At 37.3% G+C, this 20,157-nt stretch overlaps 1 protein-coding gene across 1 annotated transcript; it reads right to left on the reverse strand.

Moving 5' to 3' along the window:
- Positions 1–10,011: 10,011 nt before the first annotated feature.
- ak1 (adenylate kinase 1) lies at positions 10,012–19,516 on the reverse strand. The gene is made up of 7 exons (XM_038294922.1): positions 19,363–19,516; positions 11,721–11,758; positions 10,948–10,983; positions 10,681–10,844; positions 10,463–10,579; positions 10,195–10,386; positions 10,012–10,104 (listed from the first exon to the last, which is right to left on the reverse strand). Exons 2-7 carry the CDS (start codon positions 11,725–11,727, stop codon positions 10,039–10,041), a joined length of 582 nt encoding a protein of 193 aa, XP_038150850.1. The 5' UTR covers positions 11,728–11,758; positions 19,363–19,516; the 3' UTR covers positions 10,012–10,038.
- Between the last annotated feature and the right edge of the window lie 641 nt (positions 19,517–20,157).

The raw sequence follows: 20,157 nt of genomic DNA on the forward strand, positions 1-20,157 counted from the left end.
TTGTCACAAACACATAAAAACGTCTCTCCTATGGGATGATAAAGGATACATTTTTTCAATTTATTATAATTTTGATATAATGTAATGCAATAAATATTGCAATCAGAAAATAAAGTACTAAGGCCTTGGAGTTCAGCTTGAAGGGTTAGAGGTGATTATTTTCCTATAGTCTGTTCTGCTTCATAAAACATATATTTTATTTTTATTTGTCTTTTTAGGTTTTCTGGACTTCCAACCTTATACCTACTGATATTAACATTAGCAACTACAAAATAAAGAAATTATTTTGCTTTGGGATGGTCCTTTTGTCTTTGCTTGTGATATGGATATCAATGTTGTTCTTACTGAGGTCCTTATATAACTTAATCCTTTGCATTTCTGGTCTCTGTTTTTTTTTAATCCCACACTAAAGTGAGCAGTTGTACAATACACATGTGCGTTCAACATGCCTAAAAACATTTTTCTAATAAGCTGTCAAGGTACCAGGAAATTTGTGTTTGACTGTTAAGGAAATTCTGCCACATTGCAAAAAAATAAACTGTCACACGTTGCACTGTTAGCTATGACAATGACAGCGTAAATCTCATTTAAAAGCCTGTAGTGAATTTGTATTATAATGATCTCCCGTTGCCACCTCTCACATTACAGTGTGAAATTACTGGTTAGATGTTGACTAAAAGGGTGGTGCTTTAGTTTTAGTCCTCATACTGTTTCTCAAAATAATCCCCCCAATTCTCTGCTTCCTGCATCTATGATTTAATTATGCTCAAATGTTGGCTTTTTTTTTGTAGTCTGTTCTTTTATTGCCCATGTTCCATCAGTTCTGGTTTTTGGCACTCTATTGTTCTCAGACCCACCTGTGATCTTGTAATTTTCAAGTAAGTTTTTGTATCCCTCAGGAAAGCATTTTCTGTGCAATTACAAAGCCATTATAGAAAATTACACACCTATTATCAGTTAAAGGTCATTGCCATATTTTATGGTCTATACTTGCAATTCATAAGCCAAAGATATTAGTGAGTCCATTAGTGAAAATTGGTTTGCAGGTATTCCAGCGGCAGTTTTTATAAACAGAGAATATATTAGATGGGTATCCACCCTTACAGATTTTACTTTTAGACAAAAACCCAATCTAATAAGAAGAATGTTTTGTGCAGTCGTGCAACGTGAGACACCTAAGAGCCTGTCCCCTAGACAGAGCATAGAGATTGATTACATTGTGCTATAATAAAAGGTAGGTAAAAGAAATTGGACTACAAACTGATGATGTTTCTGAATTCAGTTTAAATAGAATAGAAAAAGACAACTCGTCACATTTTTTTGCTTCACATTAAAATAAATAAACTTAGGGTTTCAGCACTTTCACAATAACTGGAAATCTGTTCCTGGAAAGCAAAGCATATGAACTAATAGTTTTTTTGTCCTTGATCAAATTTCTTCAAGTCAAATATTCTTATCCTGTGTCTTAAGCTCATATAGAGGGATCAGAGGTTTCTGGGCTACATAAAAAGCAAATGTCATCAACCTTCCTTGGAATCAATAGCTACAGAGGTCCAAAATCGATGTGGTCTTCAAAATGGCTTAAGAACAATCGGTAGAGAGCTTTTTGCAATACCGCTTCATGACCAAGCAGTTGCATCCGAACCTTATAACACCAAGTCCTGTGGAAAGCATTGGATGGAGTGATGTAAGTCCCAATGCCGCTGGAATGTGGGAAGTAAGTTATTGTGAGATTTGTTCCCTGATACTGTATTTTCCGGACTACAGAGCGCACCTCACTATAAGCCACGCCCACTACATTTTTTGACAAAACTGCAAACTTGCATAGAAAAGCTGTACCGGGCTATAAGCTTCTCATATCTACTGAACTGTCTCCCACCAAACCTGTAGGAGGAGCTCTACATATCGCACCTGGAGTAGGAACGAATAAGAATGCTAGCTCCCATTAACTTGTTAGTTCGCAGCAATAAGATCTTCTACTAAAAAAATTGGGCTTCTTCAGCTCTTTATTCAAGCTTTGCAAGAGTTGAGTCCAATCTCTTCATTGGTTTGGCAGCTTTAATACGGGAAATAAATGTCAAAATGTGTGAATTTATGCCTTTTTTTCTCTGTCATGCCTGCTTCTACCATGTTCTTGTGCTAAATAAAATTAGCCCCTAATTCTCCAACTTTGACTTCCCCCTCTAGGGTTTAGGCAAGATCTACAGAAAAGCTGCATCTCATAACCCGCATGGTTCAAAGCGTGGGAAAAAAGTAACGACTTATAGTCCGGAAATAAAATGCCAAGCTGGCAAAATGTAAAACTGTTCAAAAAATGAATATATATTTAAAGCTCTGTATATTTGATCTGTACTGTTTTAAATGTGTTTATCCAATGTAACAAAAGCTTGAGGTTCTCAGGGAGCAATGTTGTTCTTTGGCTGTTTTACCACCATAGAGAAAGAATTGCGAAATGGTAGACAAAACATCCTTTCCACTATGAAAGAACTCAGAGAAGTCATCCTCTCATTGAATCAACTCCTCACACAAAGCCCTGTGGTTTAGGAAGAAAACAGAATCAAACATAAACACTGAATTTTTCAATGGGCCTCCAAAACGATTTTTAATATAACTGATTATTTCTTTGTTGATGGTTGACCCAAGAGGAGGGACAGTATTGATAGATCAGAGAACAGGCATGGTGGAACATGTCCCTCTAGACACTAATGTTGTCCTCACACCTCTGATTATGTCATTTTAAAGAAGTACCTGACTTTTTTGGTCAATATCTGTTTAGCCAAAAACAGCAACAGTACAAGAGTGTCAAATTTGCAGAACTTAAGCAGGACATATATGTTAAAAAGTAGGAAAAAATGGAGCCTAAAGTTATTCAGACGTTTTTGTTTTCAGCCTAGATGATGTTTTATGTCTTAACTCCTAAAAATCTGACCTCATTCTATCAAACAGCATCTTCATAGTAATACACAGGGGACTTCACCCCGAGAGGGTCTAGATCTGTTCTACTTGTATTTCTCCCCAGATTATCTGTTCCATAAATGCCAGCAGACTTCATGTAACTTGCATAGCTGATGAGGAACAGGTTAGTGATGGAATTCATCTCAGTGCCTCAATAAAGGACACTTCTGAACCTGCTTGCTACTTCAGTGGCATTCCCTTCCACACTAGCACCCCCCACCCCCCGGTACTTTTTCAATAACAGGAAACAATCGGCTGCCGTCTTTCATCGCAAGCTGACGTTGGTTCCCGCTCGGTGCCACTGGGTCTCTATGCTGCCAGCCAGCCAGCCAGCCAGCGCACAGCCAGTCTACAGCAGAGCTAAGAGAGAATAAGAGTCTGTGGCGGCTTCCTTGTTTCCTTATCGTCTTCTAAGGGAGATGTAGGGGGGGTCTCACGCTTAGGGTTTTGCTGAAAATATCTTTGATGAATCCAAAATGAACAGAAGCCTATCATCATTACAAAGACCTTTAATGTACATCTCAAGTACTCTAAAGGAAAAGACGCTTGTTGCAGAGTAGCCTCATTTGAGAATTTAGATGTTATTTATGAAGGGAGCTGAGAGCTTTTTGTTGGGATTAAGGTAAAGTTTCACTTAAGTGAAGGGTGGCGACAGTCTATCACAGAGAGTGACAGACTGATTATGTTAGAACAGTCTTGTGTTGATAACTAGCCGGCAGAGGAAAAAACCCAGAGAACCCAAATGTTTAGCTTATAGTCAACTAAAAGCTTTTGTTTCAAATAGACCATGTGGGTGGTTCTGCTCTAACCTGCCCTGTTATGTTGTTTTGTTTTGTTTTTTACATCTACAACCACTTGACTGTAAATCAAAACAAATCCTGAACAATTCCCATGCTTACCATGAAACACAAAAATTTATTGAATATTCAAATGCAGCAAATTAAATATACCGGGGAATCAAAAGAAAATATGCATTTACAGTTTCTAAATGATCGGGAAAGTCATTATTCTTAAAGCACATTACAAAAGCTGAAATATGAAGCACTGAAAATGCTTTGTATTTCTGAACATTTGTAATAGCTTTATAATAACATCTTTTTTATTATTTCTGAATGCAGATTATTGAAGCAGTTACTCAGATTAAAAGTCTACGTTTTCTGGGATATGGGCCTCATCGGTCTACATTTACGTTTTAATAAATCAAGTCCATCAATATTCAGTTTGTGTCAAGTCTTTGAAATATGCACAAAATATTACTTCAGTGTTTCATCTCGCATAACAAAAACATTCCCGCTTGAAATATTTTTCCAACATTTCCAACATCTGATTCAGCAAAGGTTTGATATCTTTACTTTAATGCGTCAGTTCAGCTTATTTTTTTTATCCCAAAGGAAATAAAAAGTTGTAGTACGGTAACTTAGAGGGCTTTTTTCAATTACTTGATGTATATGTTGGTAGCTGTAGGAAAAAAGGGTCTTCTACAGTGGTCTTTCCTGCACAAAACTCTGTTATTTTCTTTTGAATAATGTGTGTATATATATATATACATATATATATATATATATATATATATGGATGTACCCCACCTCTCGCCCATTGACTGCTGTAGAGCACCCCTCGCGACCCCAATTGGGACAAGCGTTTAAGATAATGGATGGGTGGAGATATATATATATATATATATATATATATATATATATATATATATATATATATATATAAATTCTCATGGCCACTCATCATGGCTGCACAGGAGCAGGCCCTAAGCACCAGAGCAATAGAGGCCCAGATCTACAAAACCAGACAAGACCCCAGGTGGAGACTGTGAAAAGAGGCCGCTGATACAATCCAGCACATAACTGCAGGGTGTAAGATGCTGGCAGGGAAAGCTTACATGGAGCACCATAACTAAGTGGCTGGAATAGTAAACAGGAACATCTGTGAAGAGTATGAGATGGAAACCCATACAGTTTCCAGCCCATATAGTAGAGAATGACCAAGCCAAGATCCTGTGGGATCCTGTGGGATCTTGGCTTGGTCAGTATCTTGGATCTGTTAAGATCCAGATACTGATGGACCGAATGGTAATGGCAAATCAACCGGACATTGTGGTGGTGGACAAAAAGCTGAGGAAAGCCGTTGTGGTTGACATAGCAATACCAAGTGACTGCAACATCAGGAAAAAGGAACATCAGAAACAAGAGAAATACCAGGGGCTCCGAGAAGAGCTGGAGAAAACATGGAACGTTTCTCCATACTACAAATGGTGTCTGCCTTGTCTGAAGGACAGTGAGTTTGTCAATGCAGGTGTATGATGGCATCTTCAATGCCATGCCGTTGGGTCCTCGTCATTGGGTCCTGAAAGCTTCTTGTTTGATTGCTCATGTGTGCCAACAGGAGTTTTTCTGAAGTCCTGTTAGACCTTGACGATGTATATAGCGTATGCCTTACATACCAAAAATCTGGTAAAAATGCTGGCATACATTAGATAAGTTATGGGTCAGTTTTGTAAGTTATGCGCATGCTGAAGGACACTGAAACACACTGGCACACGTCAACATATGGCAAATATGTCGAGAAATATTGAGCAAGCTCAAAATTTCTTGACGTATGCCAGCATATGCTTACACGTGGGCCATAAGTTACAGGTAAGTTATTTGGTTGTTGACATACTTTATTTGTAAGCTACTCATAAGTCGTGGTGTCTAGCTTAACCAAAACCTATGAGTAACTTGTGCAAAACTTATGCGTAACTTATGAGTAACTTATCTCCAATGCATATAAATGCATAACGCTTTGACGTGTTACAACCTGTGGTGGATGATCCTCCCACCACCACATCGTGTTAGTATTTTCTTTTCTTGCTTTATATATTACAATTTGTTTAAGTTGGTTATTTTAGACAGGTATTTTCTAATGGGTGCACACTTTAGTTAATGTCTGTCTGAATGGTTTATTTACACTTGTTCTTTTGTTTGAGGTGCTGCTGATACAAACCAGCTGGAGAAGGAAATCTGGGGCGTACCATCTTTGAAAGACTGACGGGGGAGACTTGTTTCAAGAAGTTTTCAATTAGTTTGTCACTTAGATACTCATTTATTGTTTCTGTTAAGTAAGTTAGTTTTGCTTTATTTGTTTCATAGACTGGTTAATTTTGTATTTATTGGTTCTTTTGTTATGTTGTGCCTCCCTCATTTTGTCGACTTTGGTTACTCCATCCCTTTTAAGGCAGCCTTTAGTTCTTTGTTTGCAGGTCAGTTTTTTGTTTGAGTTGGATCCTCAGTTGACCTCAGTTAAGTTGGGCCCAGATTCTGTATTTAAGTTATTTTGTATTGCTTTTGAGCCTTTATTAACCCTTTTTACACAATTAAATGGAAGAACTTTTTTCAAATTTTGAACACCTTTTGTCCTTATTTAAGTTTGGTCCCTCACACAACCGTTGAACGTGTTTCTAACTTACAGCTACTGTAATCTCATATTGGCAGCATTTTGGTATAAAATGGGGTGTGGAAACCGTCTGTACTCCTCCAGGCTTCATGATGAGCAACGTTCCACAATAGATGGAGGATTCTTTTTCATTTGGCGGCCGGTAAACAGCAACTAGGCTAATACAACAATCAAAGAAATCTTTCTATGCAGGCTGGGCACATGGCTTACCCTCTCAGGACACTGGCTTGTCATATTTCATGGGCATTACACTGCTGTGCATTATATATAATTTAGGCTGTCTTTGGAAATAAATTCTGGACTCGTAATGAATACTCTATGTATACACCCAAAATTGAAAAAATACATAGAAAGCTCAGCGTATGCCAGTGTTTTAGAAGATTCTGGGAAGTCAGGCATACGCTGGCTAAATCGTCAGAGTGTGAGAGGGGCTTAAGGTAGGCTTCCTTAATTCTGACCCTTGAGATCCAGTGCCCTGTCCATTTATATGTATCTCTGCTTCCACAACTGAATCAAATAGCTGAATTACCTCCTCAGCATGCAGCCAAGTTTTCCAGATTTCTCCTAATTATCTGATTATTTGACTCAGGTGTGTAGCAGGGACATCTCAAAGGTAGAGGACAGCAGCTCAGATGACCATAATTTAGGAAGTGTGCCCTTGGACCTTCATGATGTGGGATGTCAGGGCAACAGGTCAATTGTCACTGGCATGCAGTAATTGACAGTAAACCAATTCTTTGGCAGGGTTTTGTCTGTTTTTCTGAACAATTACAATCTTCAGCTTTTTTGTTTTGTTTCTTTTTTGCAGACCTCTCTAGCCCACACAATTTGACCTGCATGATGTAGTTCAGATTGAACAAGGGTTTCAGCATGACTTTATGATTTGCTTTTCTTCCTCTTTTCACAGCTTTCTGTGCCATGCCATGTATTTTGCAGATTTAAACAGCATGGAAAATATAAGGGGTTGGATGTAGGTGACATCAATCAGTCGACCTTTAGGGTATTATAAGTTATTTTAAGCAAAGGTACAAAAGTATATTTACCCCTGGCATATTAGGGTTTTGGGTAATATTTAAATGCTAATAGCATCTATCCTCTAACAGGAAGTCAGTACATTTTTGTAGTCGTGGAGTCAGAATTATACTATAACCTTTGTAGAATAAACTAAAGACCAGGGATTTTCATGAAAATTCCAAGACTATTATCCAATCACCATTAAAGGATTTGTTGCTATAATGGTAGAAAATATTTTAAACTAAACATTGAGAAGTTTATATATTAGTTAATGTTATTTTGAAATAAATCTAATTAACTAGAGAATCTTTTTTTTTCTTACTGCTTAAATTGCTTCATCACTTCAGGGATGTCAGCTTTTCCCCTGCAGACATTTCACTGGATGTTAAGAAGCATAGTCTCTGTTTTGGAACCTCAAGTGGCCATTTAAGGAACTGCACTTAATTCCATGTTGACACTATTTAGAAAGGGGTTTTCCTGTGCATAGAATTTCAAAAAGCTATCATTCTATATTCAACCTTTTTGGAAATGCTGTGCCCCGAGCTTGGTCAGTGAAAGTTTGGTAATTTATTAATTAATGCCACTAGGCTTGAAAACAATCTAAATCAATAAAAAGAAAGATGTAGTCCTACGAAAATACAACTTCCACAGAACTATAACATTATGTTTTTATTTTCTTTCATTTTAATTAATTAATGAATGATAATGTTATTGGAAGACATGCATGTTAGGATTGTAAATCATTAGGTTTTTAAGAGTTTTTAAAACTTGTGTGAGGTAGTCTCATCTTTAAGATTCATGAAACTGCAGGTAAATCTAGACTGAACTTCTTTTCTTTTTTCCACAGTCGTACGTGGTGAATTCCACTGCTAGCGTAACAGATCCTCTTTGTTTTCAACCTTTATAAAGTTAGAACAACATTCCTGGCATTCAAGCAGCATCCTCAGTGACTTCATGAAAGCATTTCAGACGCCTTTGCTTGATTGACTTTCCGATGTACACATCCTTTCCACCTTCAGAGGCCATTTTCCCTTTCCTCATCCCTACAGAGCAGAGTCATGATCAGAGCTGTCCTTGGAGAAAAGTCAGGATATGTGGTGTTATGTTGGCTAAGCTTTTGCTGGAAATACGTGTGTTTGTGTGAGAGAAAGATGAGGAAGGTGAGAGGCAGAGGAAGAGCAGCTGGTCATTTTGGCCTCAAAGGAGTTGTTGGAACAACACAGGAGAACTGCTGCTGCTGCTGCAGTGTGTCCTGTATCCTGTTGTGTCTACATTATTCAGCGTCCTCGTTGTGATTTATTATTAGAAAGCATTTCCCTTGTTGATTCATTTTAAGGTAGTTGTTCACAGTTGCCAATATTGTCAGTGCAGGGAATAAAAAAAAAGTACATAATGGGATTTAGGGAAAAAAAGTTCAAATTGATACCATGAAAGAATAAACATCAAACTATATAACTAGTAAAATCTTAAATATCTTTGTTTTAAAAACTTTATAGAGATCTTTTCAAATACGTAAAAGTTGGAGCATTTACGCAAAATATCTGTGCTTTAAACATAGTTGAAATACAAAGATCATGAAAAAAGGAATTAAAAGGTTTTGCCTCAGTAAACCTTATGTTATAATTCTGTCTCTGTTTAAAGGCAGAAGGAGCCATATTGAATCAATACAATAGGCTTTACTCTGTGAAGATGGAAAGTCCTCCCCGAACTGTGATATTTCCTCGTAATTCTTAATTCTCTGAATGTCTTATTCTTCTATTCCCAATCAATGTCACAATGTACTGAAAATACACAAGTACCAGTGACAAATTTCTTTTGACATCAGATCCTGAAGCAATGGACTGTTAGGGAAAAATAAGTGATATAGATATTTCAAAGCTTATTGCCTGGCCTGTTGTAACTGGCTCCAAAAGCAGAATGCTTAACCCTCAAGAGAGAATTAAGCAGGGAGTCTTCTGAGCTAAGAAAAATACTTTTCAAAATGTTTGTTACATCATTATTCAATACATTATTACCAGTGCATTTCAGCAACGTACTTTAGCTGAATATGGCACACTAAAGAGCCCTGGAAAGGATAGTGAGGGGAGTTAAAGAGGTTTTTGAAGTGACCATCTCCACTGTCCAACACCTGTTTTAGTGTCACTGCAGTGTGGCATTTAACATTGCTGAGACCCCAAATATCCTCTCCTTTATCAGGCAAACAGTGCGATAAGAAAAGCAGTTACCAGCCTGGTACACTGTTGTACCTTTGTACTGTTAAAACGCTGAAATGCTGTTATTATTATAATACATCTAATATTAAGACTGTGGTTTAATATGCTTTAGCTGTTTAGTATTTTAGCTGTTTTTTTATCTAAGTATTTAATCCTTTTGTACATTAAGTAGCTGAATGATTCCAAGAAAACAACATCACATATTCTTGGAAATGATATGTGTTACAATAAAATGAAAACTGTCGTTTTCATTAAATTGGCATTTGACTGTTTTTTTTCTGAATAGAGTAGTCTGATGAAAGACTAAATCTTTTACTCATTTTCCAGTTATGTTTGTCCTTGAAAACTCCACTCATAAATTTAAAGGAAAACAACATCCAGACACAGCTCATCCAGTCATGTTGTTTTACTACAGTGCATCAATAGTCTTGGAAACCTGGGCAAAGACATCATCCACGGGCAGTTCAGAGTCCACCTGCAAGTTTAGAAATACAACATCATGAGATTTCTACACTTCCAACATGCTTTATATTTGGTTGGTGTACTCTGTGAATGTCGCACACACCTTCCTCACAATGCCACGGCTCTCATAGAAAGCAATGACTGGCTCAGTTGCTTTGTAATACAAGTCCAAGCGTTTCTTGATGGTCTCTTCATTGTCATCAGACCGACCGCTGGTCTCGCCACGCTTCAAGAGCCTCTTGACCATGGTTTCTGCTTTTGCGTCGACGTACAGCAACAGGCAGGGTTTGCCAATCTGAGGTCAAAGATAGTCTGCTCAATTGTGCTTTCTGAATTCAATGCTGAAGAAATAAATCTTGAGTTTTTCCTACCTTCTTCTCAAACTCCTCTCCCTGCTTGACCTCACGAGGATAGCCATCAATGAGAAAGCCCTTAGAGACATCAGCCTTGGCAATCATGGCATCCTTAATCATGTCCAAGACGGTGTCCTAGAAAGTAGAAGCCAAAGGTGATAAAACCTTCACTATCGCATAGTCGCTTTAACAGAACATGCATAAGAGATCATTTCAAAGTGTGGATGCTTTCTTACTAGGGGTACAAGCTCCCCTTTCTCCATTATGGCCTGGAGCTGCTTGCCCCTGTCAGAGCCAGAGGCTACCTCAGCTCGCAGCAGATCTCCAGAAGACAAGTGAGTATAGCCATACTTTGCAACTATCTTCTCACACTGGGTGCCCTTTCCTGAGCCAGGTCCCCCTAGGTAGATCGACACAAAACTCAACATGGTAACATGCAAGAAACCAAATAGTAATAAACATTTTGCTGGTGAAATAAGCAAGGACGGGCTCAGAGTGCTCACCCACAACAAAGATGATTTTGGAATCCTTGATTTTGTCTGCAATAAAGCATAAAATATATAAGTTATGAATACATACATAGTCATGATGACTTCCCAACAAATCTGGATTTAATCCACCAAAAAAAAAAAGAAATTTAGATAAACCTTCTGAGGTGACTGTGGGTGTACTTTCCATTTTATCTTTAGGAACAAAGAGTCTTCTTGTGCAACAAGGTTTTTTTGCTCTGCTTTCCTTGCAGTGGGTTTGTGCTATTACTCAAACTGTGTTGACATGGCAACTGTTGCTACCTAATTATGTTATCCTATCTCTACAGCTCTGATGTAGCCAAGGGTTAAAACAGAACTAAATGAAATGTCATAAGCTTACTCATTGCAGAAAAAAAAACCTCTGAATTTGATTATTTTCATAAATATTATAAAAATGAATGTGTGCATTGAAATGCTATATATATATATATATATATATATATATATATATATATATATATATATATATATATATATATATATATATATCAAATAAGTGGAATAATATAATTTATTAATTAAACGCTGAAGTATATCACAAGTAACTACAACATTTCTATTGAGACATAAGATGTTGTCCTTGCTATTTGTAAAAGTACCAGCAGAGGGCAATAGAGACTATTAAAAAAAAGCTGCTTCAATGAACATGATTATTTTACAAATATAAGAATAAATTAACGAATTTCTATTCAATTATCACATGCAGTAAAGCATTAATAATTTTACTGAATGTCTGTATTGATTACCTGCCATTGTGTTGCGTCGGTGGAGTGTTTTACTTCAGCTGTAGGAAAAAAAATAGAAGAGAAAAAAATTAGCGAGCCAACCTGAACAGTCAAAACTGAAAAAAGTACATGCATGTAAGGAAAGTCTTTCTACTATATTTTATTAGAATTCCTCATGACTAGTAAGGTACAGATTACTGTAAATATAGAATAAGATATTTTATAGTATGTATATATATATATATATATACACACACATTTTTTTTATAGTTTCCAAAATCAATTCAGGATTGTGTCTGGTACTGCAGCAGCAGAACACTAAAGGTCGAACAAGATTTTCCTTAAAGCTTTACAGTTAGTTTATTGATTCAGACATTGGGCTATGACTGAACTGAAACATGCTTTGTTTTTTAAATGCTTTAAAGCATTTTTTTTTCTCTTTGAGGAAATCATGTTTTCTCTAGGATTGAGTATACAACTCAGTTTAAAACACACACATTATATATCTATATATATATAGATATAGATAGATATATATGTATGTATGTATAATGTTCCCATTTAATAAAATGAAGTAATAAATAAAAACTGATTTAATCATAGCTTTGTAAAATAAAATTCATATAATAAATCTAAAACACTAACTGCCCCCAACAAATTCAAGTACGAACAGTGACCTAACTATATTTCAGCAGGTGAAGAAGTCTGAATATTTCCTGTAAATTACAGAAAACACCTGACTTCAGTGATTGCTTGTCTTGTGTTATTTGTTAATGTATACATATGTATGTTATAATATATATATATATATATATATATATATATATATATATATATATATATATATATATATATATATAGATAGACAGAGAGAGAAATAAGTAAGTACACTGAGTTGAAAACCAAAACCAGTGCAAACAAACACAAATTGCAATAAAAGAGTAATAATTGGACTGCTTATTTGAACACATGAATACGTCAGACATTTTCATTCCAGCTGTTGCTACAGCTTTATGATGCACTAATGCAATAATGTATTCTGCAGCCAGTCAAATATCTTCTTTATCTATCTTTCATTTACTTATACTCACGAAAATAATCTCCAAAGCATGATACTGCCACCATTATGATTAATCATAATAATTAATAATCTGATATAGCAATATGCAGTGTTCAAGCAAATTCTGCTCGATGTTAATTGCTATATGAGTTGTGTCCTACAAATAGAACCTCCCATGGCTCTCTCTTACCAAGGGCTTTCTTCTGCAACTCTTCAATAAAGACTAGTGTGGAAAATAGAAATAATAGTAACCCTTCAAGCATATTCTCCCACCTTAGCTGTAAATATTTGCATTAATCTACAGAATTCTTGGCTGCTTCTCCGATCAATGCTCCCCTTGTTGGGTAGGTCAGTTTAAGCAAACCGAAAAGCCTAGGTTTAGCATATTTTTTTCCAATTTATGATGATCAATTAAAGAGTCCTTTAAGAAACAAATTAATAAATAAATATTGCTTACTTTCTTTATAACCTTTTGGTGGAACTGTGTAGTATAAACTGGTATTTGATTACGTTTTTGGTCACATTGTGTTCCCTAAATGACACCTAAGGCATTCAGAGATGGGGTTCTGTATAATGAAAACCCACTAATATTTAATAAATAGACAATGGTTGTTGTTGTTTTTAGGAAATCGGTGTGATGGTGTCAAGTGGAAAAACACACGTTTTTTTACATTAAATTGAGTAATTGTGCTTTGAGATAATCAATCACACAGACTCCGTAGAACATGTGTTGAGGCTTTGTTTTTGTGTAATAATTGGAAAGGTTTCAATAGATATTAAATCATGTTATTACAAATTTGATCCTGTTTATTTAAACTATCGTTTTGAATGATAAAATTGATGATTCTATTTTCTGCATTTTTTAGTTTGCAACTTTAAAGAAATATCTAGAAAATCCAGGCCTAATTGTTCCACAGACAGAACTTCTAAAGAGGACAGGAACCAGTTAAGTGAGTATTTTTGCAGCTGATAAATAAAAGAATGAGGAAGTGGTTTGTGTGTCAACAGATGGCTCAAGTTTAAAAAGCAGTTTCTCATAGCTGTAATCTTGTTTATGTTTCATAAATGTCTTTTCTCACTTCTAAACAATTATGTTGCATTTTTATATGTATTCATTATAACTTTCCTGTTTTGTCTTGATCATAGTTTGCCATTTTGTCAAAATGTTAAATTAATTTTGTACGACCAAAAGAGTTTTTTTCTTTAATGTTCTTTTTCTACTTTGATATTCAAAACGATCTAGTCTGTTAAACTCTGAATGTATTTGCATCGTCACAGATAAAAAGATGTGCTCCTGGTCCAGCCAAATACATAGAGGAGGATGTATATTCTAAGTTGGAGCAAAATAAGTTTAATCTGTACATGCAAATAGTTTTATACGTAGGTGCTTATCAACTTCAAGAGTCAAGCTGTTTTTGGAATTGTCCTTAAATAGTCAATAGATATAAAATAGATATAAATGGTTACAATACTAATTCCAAGCCAATATGCTTGGTCAGTGGATCACCATCAAGACCAATAAGAGGCATGGAGAACATAAAATAAAGACTGCTGTCATTAAAGTGTAACTTACCCCAATGTAAAAGCATAACCCCACCCCCAGGCATATTTTGAAAAATACCTCTTAAGAGCATAACATCAAGACCCTGAGGGGCTAAACCTTTGAAAACACTGAATCAAAGTTTTGCGTTTGATCCAACAGAAAAACCGTGTGCTACCAGGTAGCGGTATTTAGCACTCATTGAAAGGCAATGGGCATGACAACACCCAACAAGATTTTCTCACAGGTGGTTTGCGTAGCTCCGATGAGATAGACCCCTAGTCTAATTTAGTCAAATGTGGAAAGAGAGACGCAGTTACATAATAAAACACATCCTCTTTAGGGGAAAAGAAAAGATAAAATCTGTCAATTGCACAGGGAAAGAGTCAGTTTTGGAGTCGCGCAGCCCATATATAGCAGGCGGACAGACTCAGGCCTAAACAACCATGGAAACATAAAAAATACAGTATTTTTCAGGCTATAAGAAGCTACTTTTTTTCCTCACTTTGAACCATGTAGCTCAGGGGTCTTCAATGTTTTCCAGGACAAGGACCTCCCAAACTGATGGCAAGATGGAGCGGGGACCCCCTAATTATATATATATATATATATATATATATATATATATATATATATATATATATATATATATATATATATATATATATATATATATATATACACTATATTGCCAAAAGTATTTGCTCACCTGCCTTGACTCACATATGAGCTTAAGTGACATCCCGTTCCTAATCCATAGGGTTCAATATGACGTCGGTCCACCCTTTGCAGCTAGAACAGCTTCAACTCTTCTGGGAAGGCTGTCCACAAGGTTTAGGAGTGTGTTTATGGGAATTTTTGACCATTCTTCCAGAAGCGCATTTGTGAGGTCGCACACTGATGTTGGACGAGAAGGCCTGGCTCTCAGTCTCCGCTCTAATTCATCCCAAAGGTGTTCTATCGGGTTGAGGTCAGGACTCTGTGCAGGCCAGTCAAGTTCATCCACACCAGACTCTGTCATCCATGTCTTTATGGACCTTGCTTTGTGCACTGGTGCACAGTCATGTTGGAAGAGGAAGGGGCCAGCTCCAAACTGTTCCCACAAAGTTGGGAGCATGGAATTGTCCAAAATGTCTTGGTATGCTGAAGCATTCAGAGTTCCTTTCACTGGAACTAAGGGGCCAAGCCCAGCTCCTGAAAAACAACCTCACACCATAATCCCCCCTCCACCAAACTTTACACTTGGCACAATGCAGTCAGACAAGTACCGTTCTCCTGGCAACCGCCAAACCCAGACCCGTCCATCAGATTGCCAGATGGAGAAGCGCGATTCGTCACTCCAGAGAACGCGTCTCCACTGCTCTAGAGTCCAGTGGCGGCGTGCTTTACACCACCGCATCCGACGCTTTGCATTGCACTTGGTGATGTATGGCTTGGATGCAGCTGCTCGACCATGGAAACCCATTCCATGAAGCTCTCTGCGCACTGTTCTTGAGCTAATCTGAAGGCCACATGAAGTTTGGAGGTCTGTAGTGATTGACTCTGCAGAAAGTTGGCGACCTCTTCGCACTATGCGCGTCAGCATCCGCTGACCCCGCTCCGTCAGTTTACGTGGCCTACCACTTCGTGGCTGAGTTGCTGTCGTTCCCAAACACTTCCATTTTCTTATAATACAGCTGACAGTTGACTGTGGAATATTTAGGAGCGAGGAAATTTCACGACTGGATTTGTTGCACAGGTGGCATCCTATCACAGTTCCACGCTGGAATTCACTGAGCTCCTGAGAGCGACCCATTCTTTCACAAATGTTTGTAAAAACAGTCTGCATGCCTAGGTGCTTGAATTTATACACCTGTGGCCATGGAAGTGATTGGAACACCTGATTCCAATAATTTGGATGGGTGAGCAAATACTTTTGGCAATATAGTGTATATATATAGTATGAAATTGTGTTATATAAAACTGGTCCTATAGTCATTCTATTACAGATGGAGTAATATAATGGAAGTCATTTCTCCCTGGGATTATTAAAGTATTTTTGATTCTGATTCCTGGTTGATGGGACAGGTGTTGTAAATGAAACGGTGCCCAGCTTGAAAGAGCTCCTGTGTGTCGCCGAATGTGTGCATTGATGCCTGAAAGACCTCTTCTGCCTCCATTTATCTGTTTACTACAGTATGGTGAATTCATGTTAATGTGAATTTAAAAACATTTCAATTAGAGGAAAAAATTGCAGGGTTGAATGTAAAAAAAAGTCTTATCAACCAAACTTTCGCGACCCCCATGCAGTACCTCCATGGACGCCCTAGGGGTCACGGAACCCCTGTTGAAGACCGCCGATGTAGCTTATAAAAAGGTGCAGCTTTTCTGGATTTTTCTTAACCGCCAGAGGGGTAGGTCAAAGAAGCCCCATCTTTTAGTAGAAGCTCCTAATGCTGTGAGCCAACAATCTAACGTCCCCACTCTAACATCTATATGTAGAGCTTCCCCTACAGGTTTGCTGGGAGACAGTTCAGTAGATATGAGTGGCTTATATATGCAAGTTTCCAGTTTTTTTTTAAAATGTAGTGGGCACGGCTTATTTTGCGGTACACCTTATAGTCTGTATACAGTCTATACTTTACCATTAACAGGAGTTCAGGAGGACAGGATATGGATTGACACTAACAAAGTGGGGCTTTGCTTTGTAGCTGTGTCAGTTATTTTTTTTTTATTCATTTATCTATTTCTAATAAATTTTCATAATCTGTCTCAGTGGATCTGCTCACCCTGCGTAAGAGCCTCTATATATGTACTGCAGCAAGTGTAACATGGAAAATAATGGAATCGGAGATTAAAACAACTGTAACCCATGCTGTGACCCGTTGGGATGAACAGTTTGGGTTCAGTGGTGTGGTCAGGACTAGGGGAAATGGCAGCTAGCTTCATTTGACATATTGAAAGAATGTGGGAAAGATGATTATATATAAAATAATGTTGATTAAAAAAAAGGTTGGACTGAAAATGATGTTCAGATTACACAGTGAAAGGCCACTCTAAATGAAAATTGTTTTAATCTAGATTTAAAGCAACTCAGGGTTCTGCTACTATAACAGTTTTCTGGAAGTTTATTCTAAATCAGTGGGGCATAGGAACTTAAAGCTACAGCTCCATGTTTGGTTCTGGGTATGCAGAGCAGATTTAAGTTAAAAGATCTGAGGTCTGAGTGGTTAATAAGTCTGTAATGTATTTTGGTGCTAAGCTGTTCAATAATTTATAGATTAACAAAAGTGTTTTAAAGATTAGTCTGTGAGAAATGGACAGCCCATGTGATGACTTTACTTAGTCTTTACTTTCCTCGTTTTAGTGAGGATACAGGCTGCAGCATTCTGGATCAACTGCAGGTGTGTGACTTTTTAGGCCAAGCTGTGAAGAGACCATTAGAGCAATTAGTTATACTAAAATGAGCTTTCAAAGGTCCTGCTGAGACATTAGTCCTTTAATGCTGGATATGCCAGTTTTAATAAATGCATAGATTTTTAATAAATGTGTGCTTTAATTGTGACACAAAAATCCAGCAAAATAAAAAACACACACCTACTGCTGATATTTTTTTTTTTTTTTTTTTTAAGAAACTGTGGTCGCATTCATAGATGAAACAAAAAGGAATAAAAACATATCATGGCCTGTGCAATGGTTTTCTTATGGCAAGTTTAAACAGATTTAATCAGTTTAACCATTAACGGATGTTAGAATAGTATTTCAGTCCAGCTACCATGAAATAGAACTAAAATGCTGTTTTAATGATGTACTTATTTTATTTTCAGTCTCCCAAATGATGGATGGTGCTGTATTCTTAGGTGTCTGGTTATACCATACCACGCACTGACCCCATAGCCAGTGTAAATGTCACATGTGGGCAGTTATCTGAGTCAGCATGGTACCTCTTTAGGAATCTTGGTCTGGCCTATTATGGTGCCCTCCTCTGGGAGCTTTGGTTCTTTGGTAACTTAACCAGACTAATAAAATCCCCCAAAGAACTAATCCAGTTTTTCTTGCACTGTTACAATCAAAATTCAAGTATTTATGACTTCAACATATTTCACTTTGAAAAGATGGAAATTAGATGCCGAATTGAAAACATTTGAAATATGTTATCCATATTGTATTAGAAATGAAAATCCAAAAGAAAACTGAAAATAAATGAGCATCGTCGGACACTCCATAACTCACATGTCTTATTGCTGCTTTTTTACATGCAGTCAGTCCTGCTAAAAAAAGAACCAGCAAGTCTGCAGCTGTTAAAGGATATAGTGACACCCATTAAGCACACCGAAAAGGAGACTGCAAAGGGCTAGGCATGAAAACATGCTTAAGAGTTTTTCAGGACATTTACTCCAGTGCACCAATTCACAAAGCTGTTTTTGAGGTTTAATTAGGCGTGCTGCCCCTTTAAAGCATCCTTTGACGTCATGCACTTGAGGCATTCCATGAGGTTTGTGAACGGATGGAGAAAGAAAAATCATGTTGTTAGTGATCTGGTTGTCCAGGATAGTGGCAGCTCGATTATGTAGAAAAATCGATAACTCTGACACTAATAGGCTGGATGTGACCTTTATAGGGCTTAAAAGCACCAAAGTGGAATAAAACAGCTGAAGGGAGTTGCACAGAATGACCTTTAATGTTTGCAGGTTTTACATTATCTCTGTGCATAGATAAAAAGAGGGCAAGTCTTTGTAATGGCAAGTCGAAACAAAACATGAATGTGTGTAATTATACACAGGGTAATTATGTAATTCACCTCCAGCAGGACATCACTATAAATGACCAGACCTGCATGCCTGTGCTCTATAGAAACATCTGGTCCTCTCAATGGGACAAATTTTAATGTTTTACCAAAGGTCTGTAGACATCATTTGACATCTATAAACTACACACTCAGCTTAATTTACCCTCCCTCTTCACGCAATAAATAGATCTGCCCTCTCTGCCTGTCACTGCCTCTTTCAAAGCAATAACTATTGTCAGACTATTGTCTTCCTGCCTGAACCTCCTTTACCAAGCCTCAATTTCTCTGTACTGACCTCTCTTCTGCGTTGAGGCTTTAGATCCCTCTGTAACAGTCTGCCGTTCCCTGGCTCCCTGTGTGTGTACGTCTGTACAGTTCCTGCTGCACGGCAGCCCTCCCTCCCCCATTTGATTCCTTTTTATAGCTCAGCTGAGCCTGCTCAGCCTGCAATGCATTCTGGGTAAGAGGGAGGAAGAATAGACAAGGAGAGGGAGGGAGGGAATGACTACAGAGCAGAAGGAAGCTGGTGAGAAACCCAAGACAGGGGTCACACGAGAAGAAGACACGACAAGAGGACGATAGATCGATATTAGGAAAGATAAATAAGTTCATGCAATTTGTGATTTATGGTTTTGCAGGGTTTATCTATTCAGAATGTTATGAACAGGAAGATATGTGCTACAGGAACCATGCAAAGAGTGAATGTCTAGGAGGAAGTAAACTTTAAAAGGAGGAATTATTTTCTAAATGATTTGAACGTTGCAAACTGTAAAAGAATGTGTCTTGAATTCATGGCAACCATCATCTTTAAGCAGTTTCTAATAAAAAATAATAAAAAACCCAGAAGAATTAGTGCAGGCATCATTCATAAAACTTGTCAGTTCAACCTAATCTTGGTTATGCAATGATATCTGAGGTAAGGAAACAGGTTTTGTTAGCCTCTTTGTGCTGTTCCAACAGGACAAAGTGAAAAAAAGCCCCAATTGCGTGAGCTGTAGATAAAAGGTGAAACTTTTTAGTTTGCAAAATATGTTGCCAAACTATTGTGAACACCGCCTTCTTTCTCTGAATCCTAAAAGGAGGAAAAAAT

This window comes from Cyprinodon tularosa, unplaced genomic scaffold (genome assembly GCF_016077235.1).
Source record: "Cyprinodon tularosa strain WSP-4 unplaced genomic scaffold, ASM1607723v1 ctg349, whole genome shotgun sequence".
Classification (NCBI taxonomy): domain Eukaryota; kingdom Metazoa; phylum Chordata; class Actinopteri; order Cyprinodontiformes; family Cyprinodontidae; genus Cyprinodon; species Cyprinodon tularosa.

Excerpts from the sequence above, each read along its gene's own strand:
- ak1 (XM_038294922.1), bottom strand. Across the intron at positions 10,845-10,947 it reads CAAAATCATCTTTGTTGTGG|GGGGACCTGGCTCAGGAAAG; the intron begins GTGAGCACTCTG and ends CGATCTACCTAG. Across the intron at positions 10,387-10,462 it reads GAGAGGAGTTTGAGAAGAAG|ATTGGCAAACCCTGCCTGTT; the intron begins GTAGGAAAAACT and ends CTTTGACCTCAG.